The sequence below is a fragment of the Lolium rigidum genome, chromosome 7, assembly GCF_022539505.1.
Source record: "Lolium rigidum isolate FL_2022 chromosome 7, APGP_CSIRO_Lrig_0.1, whole genome shotgun sequence".
Lineage (NCBI taxonomy): Eukaryota > Viridiplantae > Streptophyta > Magnoliopsida > Poales > Poaceae > Lolium > Lolium rigidum.
Genome location: NC_061514.1, coordinates 3,725,683 through 3,735,809, shown reverse-complemented (window position 1 = coordinate 3,735,809; position 10,127 = coordinate 3,725,683). Strand labels below are relative to the sequence as shown.

General features: G+C 40.3%; 1 protein-coding gene across 1 annotated transcript; it reads right to left on the bottom strand.

Annotated features, from left to right (window-relative positions):
- Positions 1-2,181: 2,181 nt before the first annotated feature.
- LOC124675180 (probable LRR receptor-like serine/threonine-protein kinase At1g56140) lies at positions 2,182-9,516 on the bottom strand. The gene is made up of 23 exons (XM_047211250.1): positions 9,278-9,516; positions 9,068-9,139; positions 8,889-8,960; positions 8,722-8,793; positions 8,495-8,566; positions 8,322-8,393; positions 8,166-8,237; positions 7,481-7,552; positions 7,313-7,387; positions 7,146-7,220; positions 6,952-7,023; positions 6,795-6,860; positions 6,643-6,702; positions 6,199-6,243; positions 6,036-6,100; positions 5,542-5,921; positions 5,255-5,453; positions 4,324-4,485; positions 4,121-4,239; positions 3,668-3,878; positions 3,350-3,581; positions 3,112-3,262; positions 2,182-2,811 (listed from the first exon to the last, which is right to left on the bottom strand). Exons 1-23 carry the CDS (start codon positions 9,499-9,501, stop codon positions 2,467-2,469), a joined length of 2,985 nt encoding a protein of 994 aa, XP_047067206.1. The 5' UTR covers positions 9,502-9,516; the 3' UTR covers positions 2,182-2,466.
- Between the last annotated feature and the right edge of the window lie 611 nt (positions 9,517-10,127).

The following is a 10,127-nucleotide window of genomic DNA, read 5'->3' as shown; positions in this document are numbered from 1 at the left end:
GAACATTAATAGATGGGTGATCAGATTTTTTTTGTAAGATATCAATAAGTTCATGCAAGCTACATTTATCAAGATCAAGTAAATGATCTCTTATTTCACTTAGCATTTTAACTTCTTCTACTTGTGTGTAATTTGTAATCATTAGTGTCTCCATTTCTTCTTCTTCCATCGGTTCTTTATCTCTTTGCTCCTTTTTCCCTTTAACTACCCAAACTCTTTTTTTCTTCTTTTGTAAATTACTTTTTTGTTTTGTTTTTGGTAGTGTTGGTTTTTGGCTTGGATTTTTAGTAAAGAATGGCTTGAGGCGGCTCCCTTAAATATATCACCCAAGTATATTACCCTTTTTTCTGCACTCAGAAGTTGCATGTCATCTTTTGTAAATTCTTTTTCACAGATATTTAATTTTGGAGGATGGTATCCATTTTATATTCTATTTCTGGGAGAGTGCCTTTAGAGAGGTGTTCTAAGTGTTTGAAATCTTCTTTGTTAGGAAGTTCCTTGATACAATTCTCAATTATTTCTTTCACTGAGTTAAGTATTGTGATGATTATACCATCTACTTCCCTAGCATTCCCTCGGTAAGTGCCAAAGATGTTTTTAAGAGTAAGGGTTGTCTCTACAGGTGAGGATAAAATGTAACTTCCCCTTGTGGCTCTATCTAAAGAATTTTTATACCATCCATCTAATCCATAATAAAAGAATAGATTCATATTGTTTTCACCACCGGGAATAGGATCCTCATTATGCATTTTGTTTATTCTTTCCCAAGCATCCATTAGTGTTCTCCAAAGCGTTGTTTAAAAGAAGTAGTAGTATTAAAGGAGGAATTTGTCCAGATTGGTTCATAGTGCTTAAGTTTGCAAATAAAGATCGAGCTATGGAACATGCAGCCAAGTGGGTACTATTGTGCACGAAAGGTGGCAATTGTTTTTTCATGAAAGTGGCTGCCCCTGCTCACTCTAGTAGTATATTATTGTACGGAGTAATATTACTTGTACTCCTGCACTCATTTAGCTGCATCACCTGACCTCTCCGACAACAGTGCGGCCAAACACGAGTGATTAGGAGTAATATGTATATTGCTAGCAGGTGTGTCTGCTCACTTATAGATTATGAACGTACCATGTGCGGTGCAACAATAGAATCATCGATTTTCCAACGGTTGGAATGGGACCAGAGATGTGACAAGATTGTTGAACCACAAGTCGGCATATGTATGGGTCCACACAGACAAAATTAACATGGAGTAGGTGAAGTGGCAAATAAGTTGAGTTTCTGGAAAGTGTATGCATTGCCTTTACGTTCCCTCTTAAGATGGTGGAATTGTTAAGTTTCTTTAAAGTCCAGCCCTACTAAATTTTCATCAAGGTAGAGGCGCTCCTTGGTGAGAATTCCGGAAATTCGCTCCTGGCTGATTTTTTGAACTCTGATTGCTAGGGTGCGCCACACTGCGATCTAACCACTGGGCTACTGCCCGTTCTTGGATTCTTAAGTTACATATGGTACTACTAGCGTGGTAGGAGTATATGATTGGGAGACGGCTAGCATCAATTGATTAGTTGTATATTACATGTCTCTAGAGGATAATTACTAAAGAGGTAGCTATGAGAATATACTTGATGAACCCCACGATACCGATTATGGAGGTTGATTGTTTTTCAGAAATTTGGCCAAAGTTAATGTAGAGCGTAGCAGTAGTATTACACTTGCTCGTACAAAACAATGCAGATAGATGCGGCAATGTGCTGGCGTGATAGTCTATTGTTCTTTTGCCCACTGCTTAGTGCTTACCCCATTTTTAAACTGCTAGCAAGTTGCTAAATTTTTAACTGACCACATGATTAATTGGTGCAAAAAAAAAAACTACTCAACTTTATCCAGCCGATTCAGACATCCTGCCCAACAACTTGCTCCCAAATCGACGAACCAGCCAATGCCGAATCAACCAGCTTTTGCGCTGAGATGTGACTTGAGTAGATCTTCCAAGAAACAACGGTCAAGGCTCCCTACCCGCCGCGAGATCCCAAGTTCGAGTGCCAGCGTCCGCTCTCTTTGCTATCGTTGTTCCAGAGAGACGGGAGACCAGTGTGGAGGATGGTAGCCATCAGCTGCTCGCTGACGATTGACGATCCAGTCTATAAAGTACGAAGAAACCACATTCTTCACGAGCAAATGCGTGTACATGTGGGCACGAACGAAGCCTTCTTCAAGCTTCAAAGTCGAGGCCAAAATTATTGCAAATCTTATGCCCGTCCAAACAGGCCAAATAATACATATGTACACGGTACACATACAACTTTACCTGCTACTACTACTACACAGTTCCAATGGCAATGCAAGTATGAGCACTAGCAAATGAAATCAAACCTATATTTACGCAAACAATTACTGACTGCACAAACACCATCCGCAAGATGAATGCATTCTCAAATAAATCTGATAATTCGACCGCGAGAATGAATCAAATCAACGGCCTTCGTCAATGATGGAGCCCAGGAACGGCAACCGCACTGAGTCAGTCCTCTGAGTCGAGCTCGATTGCCCACTGACGTTGGAGCTCATGAAGCTGGTGTTGCCACCACCCTTGATCTGCCACTCCGTGATGTAGCTGGGCTTGGACACATTGCTGGGCGCCTCGACGTCGCCCGTCAACATGGCCACCACCCTCGACATGGATGGCCGCTGGTGGGGTGAGCCTTGGGTGCACACGAGCGCCACCTTGATGGCCCGGAGCACCTCCTCGCTATCGAATTCTTCGAGCCTTGGGTCTAGCATGTCCAGAGGGTGGTTGTCCTCGTACAGTTCCCAGACCTGAAAGTGTCAAGATGGTAAGCTAAAATGCAGCATATGTGTTCAAGTAATATAGAAAAATCGAGCAGACTGAATTTTGAATTAGCATATTATTAACATTCACTGTAGCGGATTCACTGCAGTTTTTCTGCATGATGGAAGCACTCACATATGCCAAAACTGAGCCAGGAGGGCTTGATTTAAAATTCAGTGAAAGCATTTGAGCTCTACATTTCCAATATTTAGTAGGAATTTCACTATAGGTTACTTATACCGATAACAAAGAGCATACTACAGCCTGCAGTTCCTCAGTGAGCTTACCCATTCGAAAATATAAACCTTGTTTTGGTCCTGAGTAGAGTAATAGTTTGGTCTTCCAGCTAAAGTCTCCAATACCACAACGCCAAATGCAAACACATCAACCTTCTCTGTCACATGGCCTCTCATGGCATACTCAGGTGCGAGGTAACCACTTGAAAAAGGAGATGATAAACGACATAAGCATACAGATGAAAATAGTATGTAAACATAAAGGTTAGCAAAGTGGAAATGCACTTACAATGTACCAGCAACTTTCGTGCTGACATGTGTCTCCTGATCATCGTAAAGTTTTGCGAGCCCGAAATCTGAGATCTTAGGATTGAGATTGGCATCAAGTAAGACATTGCTGGCCTTTATGTCCCTGTGCACAACACGGATGCTAGATTCTTCATGAAGATAGGCCAGACCTCTCGCAATGCCTAAGCATATCTCAAAGCGCGTTGGCCAGTCTAGGTTTGACCTCCCTTTTCCTGCAGATGTGGGTTTAAGTATTTAGTTGTCTATACTAAGCCTGAATTTGCAGTTTTTTAGCTGCGTCACTCAACAGAATTTGTACCAAAAAGAGCATGGTCCAAGCTTCCATTCTCCAGGTACTCATAAACCAACAATGGCTTATTGCCCTCAAGGCAGCAACCATACAACTTCACGAGATTACGGTGCTGCACCCGAGATATAGTTTCTATTTCCGTCGCGAATTCCTTTTTCCCCTGATGAGATGTTTCAGACAGCTGCTTCACTGCCACAAACCTACCATCAGTTAACTTTCCCTGCAAAAAGGCAACATTTTTCAACAATGGAAGTTTCAGCCTTTCAGGTCTGGTAACCATCATTGTCCCCTCTTCATTTTAGAAATTTTGTCAACATGTATGTGGGGAAACTAAAAATACAAAAATAACTCGTATATACATGTGTGACTTCTAATATTTACTTGTACTACTAGCTTATCGGAAATTACTTCCAGGATGAAATCTTTAAAGAAAATTCAAGACTATGTACAAGATTAACCAACCTTATAAACTGACCCATATCCTCCTTTACCAAGAAGGTTATTAGAACTGAAATTTTCGGTAGCTGACCTCAGTTCCCCATAGCTGAGAACATTAGGTCTTCCCACAATACTGTACAGCTCTGCAAGACATCACAAAAGATATGCTTACTTCGACTACTCCTTTGCTCAGTTAGAACACAATTTAGTCCTAGTGTATCCCATACCTTCTTGCTCCAACGACAGTTTTCTCCTTTTCTGCCTCCAAACAAAGATTCCAGCAAATGCTAACAGTCCTAAAACTGCCACACCAACTATAACCCCCACAATCACACCTATTTTACTACCTTTCTTCTTTGCGACAGCATTACGCACTGTAGGGGTGAAATCTGACACAAAGTTCACTTGTTAGAAATGTGATGTAAACAGTCAGTATATTTCAAACTCCTCTAAGACTTCCTTTACAAAAATCTAACCCCATGCCTAGTATTCCTGAGTAGTTTGTTTAGTATATTTAATTCGCTAGTTCTCTTGTGAGTGTTTAACCAACGTAATAGTTAGTACAGTAGAGGCAACAGACAAATTGATATTTTTATCCAACTTTCATTTATCTTAATTCTTTACTTTATGCAAAGCCTAACTGGATGTGATTTCACTTTCCATAGTATTGAAAGTAGAATGAGCAAAACTTCTATAACAGCCACGAGTACATAAAGGACTAAATGAAATATGTACAGTATCAACCCTAATTTTCATATTGATGCTCTAGTATTTCCAATTGCTTTTATTTCAAGAACATAAGATTGCATTCAACAACTTTATTACTTCCTCCGTTTTTATTTAGTTCGCGTTTTGGGTTTAGTCAAAGTCAAAAAAATTAAATTTTGACCATGATTATAGGAAAAAATATCAATATCTGTAATGCCAAATACATATAATACGGAAATTTAGTTAATCACGATTTTAATACAATAAATTTTATATTATAATTGTTGATATTTTTTCTAAATATTTGATCAAAGTCTACAAAGTTTGACTTTGACTAAACCTAGAACGCGAAGTAATTGTGAGCGGAGGGAGTATGTGTTTCTACCAAGTTAATTTGAGGAATATATGGTAGTTGGTATTAAAACCATTATTTCAAGTCAAGGTATGTACTTGGTGTTGCACTCAAAGCTGAGATCGCAGGCCCGTAGTAGCCTTGAGAAGGAATGCAGCAAGTGCCCTTGCCAGCCCAGAAGAGATGAATCTCAAGAAAGTTCTTCGTGACAGGAACAATGTACTGCTTCCTAACAGCAGTGTAAGATTTCCCACCTGCCTCCTTCCTTATGTCAAAGTTCTGCTCTTTACGGACACCCTATAACAACAAAATCAACAATAAAAATATTGACTGGGTTGTAAGCTAATAATACTGGCTACCACTTATCAGTGAAACAGGAACCTACCTGGACATATATATCGAAAACCCTTCTCCCTGTGCTCTTCCAAGACTGACCATCTGGGAAGTCGAACTCTGCAAATTGAAGTGTAACTGTATAGTTTCCATTTTCAAGTCCAATACCGAAGTATCTTAAGGATGACGGTGACATCCTTGCATTCCGGAACAGTTCTGTATCAAGTGTATTTTGAAACTGGTGTGAACTATAGATTATATAACTTCCATTCCGTGAATCCATGAACCTTCCAACGTTGCTAACACCCCATGTTGGCCCTCCTGTAACATAAAATGATGCAGCTCCAAGGCTGGCATCATCAGGTTCATACACAGAATTATCTGAGCCTGATACAGATCGCATACTACCACAGTCCACAGCGAAGGAAGAAGCTGCAAGCAGGTTAAATTATTTAATATTGATATTAGTTTAGTGAACCTTCAGTTGCAATTGTATAGTTCCTCGAGTAGGTACATGCTTAAAATTTCAAAATGCAGAAGTCTCACACTTTGGAGAACCAAGAAAACATGGTGTACTACGCTGAAGGCAACCCCACCCCGTAGGTAAGACACTGCAAATGTAACAAAGTGTTTTGAACCCGAAATAAAGCAGAGAGAACCACTAATCATACTTGAAGGTGTTTTAGGAGATACTGAAATATGGACGAACCTGTTGCTGGAACTATCGGCCACGAAATTGTTTGTCACCAGATTCCTAAGTAGGATGAACAACCAAAAAAAATTAGAATGCGTTGCTCATACTTCATAGAATATTTAGAACTTCTGTCCTATAGCTTAAATGAAATAACTCAAGTGACACATAAATAGTTGACCGATTTTGTGGCTGTAAGACTAATATCTCACTTCATAAACACTAGAAGCCGTACGCATCTTAATTTTTTTTATAAATACTTAAGATAGAGACACCAAAACAGATTTTCAGATTACCAAATAGGAATCAAGCTTATTTTATGTGTACAAAACAGATTTTCAGATTACCAAATAGGAATCAAGCTTATTTCATGTGTACACATAAGCCTAATTGAGACGAAACATGACCTTATAGGCTGGATTTGATTCGCCAATAACGTGAGTTTCAGAATTTGGAACTTACAATTGAGAATCTTTAGCCCAAGAAGGAACGCTTCCTGAGAGCTGGTTGTAGGAAAAATCTCTACAAAATGATAGAATGAAAGCACCATTAGAAACTAAATAAATACCAGCCTGCTTTTATTGTGTAAATAAAAATCAAACCGCATTACATACAAACTTTTTAGTAATGATCCTATTGAGCTTGGAAGGCTTCCTGAAAGGCTATTATTCCCAAGAAATCTAGTCACAAACAAAATTTAGAGATTAGCAAGAACAATGATGAAAGTCTTCCTTCCATAGAAATACACTTTCAAGTCAAGAGAGTCCATACAGGAAGGTGAGTGAGGTCAGATTCAACAAGGTTTGTGGTACTTCTCCTGTGATATTATTGAAACTCAAATCCCTATAATAATAATATAACCAGAAGGAAAAGATGTCATCAGCTAGTGTATAATTCATAGTAATGCCAAGTATCTTGCATGAAATGAACCTGGTTGTAGTTTATCATCACCACAAAATGCTTACAGTAAATTTAAACTCGTGAATTTCGAAAAGTCTGTTGATACGAGCTTATCAGATATCCTACAGTTCCTCAGAATCCTGCAAAGAAAACATGTTACATGTATTAGGACTGAACTTGTAGATTTACTACTGTAATTTGAGCCATTAACTGAATGACATGTTACACATACAGGGTGTTCAAAGATGTCAGGTTATTGAGGAATGTCAGTGAAGAAGAGCTCCCATTTAATATATCACCAATTCGTCTGCACCACAGAAGTAAAATATTAATTTCCCCTGCTGCAACCTTCACATTAAACAATGACATTTAGCTCTTATCACCGGTATTAGGCACTTACAAGCTTGCCAGTAGGCCCAGATTGGAAAGAGTAGCTGGAATTGGACCCTGAAAAGAATTGCCTTGAAACCTCCTACAATTCCATAGTTCTAGTTAGTCATATGAAGCATCATTTCCTGACAAATGCAGCAACTAAGTAATGAAAGTACAGATATCTCTTTCCTGGAAGAAAAAGAAAGTGAATTCAATGCTCGCTGATAATATAACCTCATCTGAAACTAGCAACCATCTAATGGATAGTTGGGGAAGGAGGATGCAATGTTTACTGTGTATTGATCTAACAACTGAGACGTCAAATGGATTGTTTCTTCAGAGGCCACATATGGAGATTCAGCACGTTCAAGAAAGGCTCAAGTACTAAAAATGCTATCGCTTGCACTAAAATAGTTATTACCTCCGTTCCAAAATATAAGCCTTTTAGATAACTAACTTCGTATCTAAAAAGGCTTAGATTTATGAACAGAGGTGCTACTATTTAAAATGAATCTCCCACTCCAACACCAATTTATGTTTTGCACAAACTAAAGCTCAGCTTGTAGATAACTACAGAAAACTGCAATAATATTGTTTCAAATCTCACTGCAGATAAATATTCTTTGAAACTGTATAAACAACATATCCATATCATTTGCAGTATATTTTTTTAGAGATCGAATTGCTATAACTAAGATCAGTAGTGACCTTACAGATCGGTTAAACTACTCCAGCTCCCAATATAATCTGGTATTTGCCCGGTAAAATCATTATCTGATGCCCACCTAAACAAAGAGAAGAGAAGTACATAAGATTGAATGGTGTCGAATATTATAATATATCAACAACACGTCAACTAATAGGCATACAATTGTTTCATTTTTGTAAGCTTGGAAAGTGATGATGGTAGTGGTCCACTGACGCCAGCACTATCAATGTACCTGTAATTGAGAAATACAGAAACAACACACATTAGACAAGGATCCAAGAGAAAAGGCAACTGGCTTGGCAGAAGAAAACAGAGTCCCCAGAAAATACATACAGTTGCTCAAGTTTTGTGAGGTTTCCCAGTTCCGAAGGAAGCGAGCCACTAAAATTGTTTGAGCTAAAGCTCCTACAAATACACCAAAAATTCCAGGTTAGACAATGCAAACTTTCTAATGTCAAAAGCATGGAGACTATCAGCACAGTTACCCTTCAAACCAAATTCAAGCCTAAAGTTGTATGATAAAATACAATCGTAAAGCTACAAAAAAAAACATTTCTTACAGTACTATAAGATTCGTAAGATTCCCGAGCTCCTTTGGTACAGGTCCAGATAATGCATTGATACCCAAACTCCTTATGTGTTGAAAAGAGGAAGCGTGAGATTACATGCCAAAAAATGTAATGTATTCACTTGATGATGAAATGATGTTTTGAGTTGTGAATCTCACATGTACTGCATATTAGTCAACTCGCCCATGAAGGATGGTAAAGGCCCTGTTAGGTAATTTTGTGCTAAATTCCTGAAACAAAACCGAAGCAAATATAAGAAATAATTGAACTTGGTGGTTTCATGTTAGCAGAGTATATAGAGCACTGTAAAAAAACAATGTCGGTTTGGAGTTCATACAGATTGGTCAAGGCTGTGAGGTTCCGCAGCTCTTCTGGTATGGAACCGACCGCGTCCAAGGCGTATATTTTCCTGCATCGCAAGGTATCCCATCATGCCAACAACTTTACCGATCTTACCTACCAATCGCACTCATCGGTGGAAGGAACGAAGCCGTCGCTTGAACTGGCATTCCGTCGAACAGGCTATGAGCGCGTGCGGGGCACTTACAGCTTGGTGACGCGGCATACGGAGGTGTTGCCGCCGGTGCAGACTTCGCATTTGATGGCCGGGTTGAAGTTGGGGTTGCTGTCGATGTCGGTGTTGTCCGTGGCGGCGCCCGTGCAGGGGTCGCCGCTGATGTTCCATGACGTCCCTGCCTTCTGGCCGAGCTTGGCGAACACCGCGTTCAGCGCCGCCGCTGCGAGACAAACGACACACCATAAAAAATTCATCGTCCGATGGTGATCCGACGGCCGACAGGAAGCAAGAAAGCTGGCTGGTCTAGGAGCGAACAGCGTGGGGAACTCGAATCAACAATCTGGATTCAGGAATGAAGATGAATTGGATTGGAGCATATGCTCACCGTCACCCGGATCGGTCCTCGTCGGCCGCTGAGCATGGGCAACCGTGGCCAGAAGCAGCAGCGAGAGCGCGGCGCCATGGCGGAGCTGGCTCCAGGGCCGGCTCTGGCCCAGGGCAAGAAGTGCGACGGTCCGGGGCCCAACAAAAATAGGGGCCCATTATTTCTGGTACAGTGCATATAGGGAAGAGTAGAGGGAAAAAAAATAAGCCCATCTGGCATGCACGTATGGCCTTCACCAAGACTCTTCTCCAGGCCGAATCCGCTGGGAACGTCCGGTTGTTGATTCGTGGAGGCTCCGACTTTGTGGGCTATCGACTGCTAGAGTACCTAATTTCTTTTCCCTATTCGGTAATTAAGCAAGACACGATCACAGAGAATTGGAGACATGGAGCCACTGCTTTGCTACGGCCTGGGCAAGTCCGCGAGGTAATACTCGGGTCACAAATTCTACGAGACCTTGCAGACTTATTACTAGTATATTTTTTCATGTTTTGA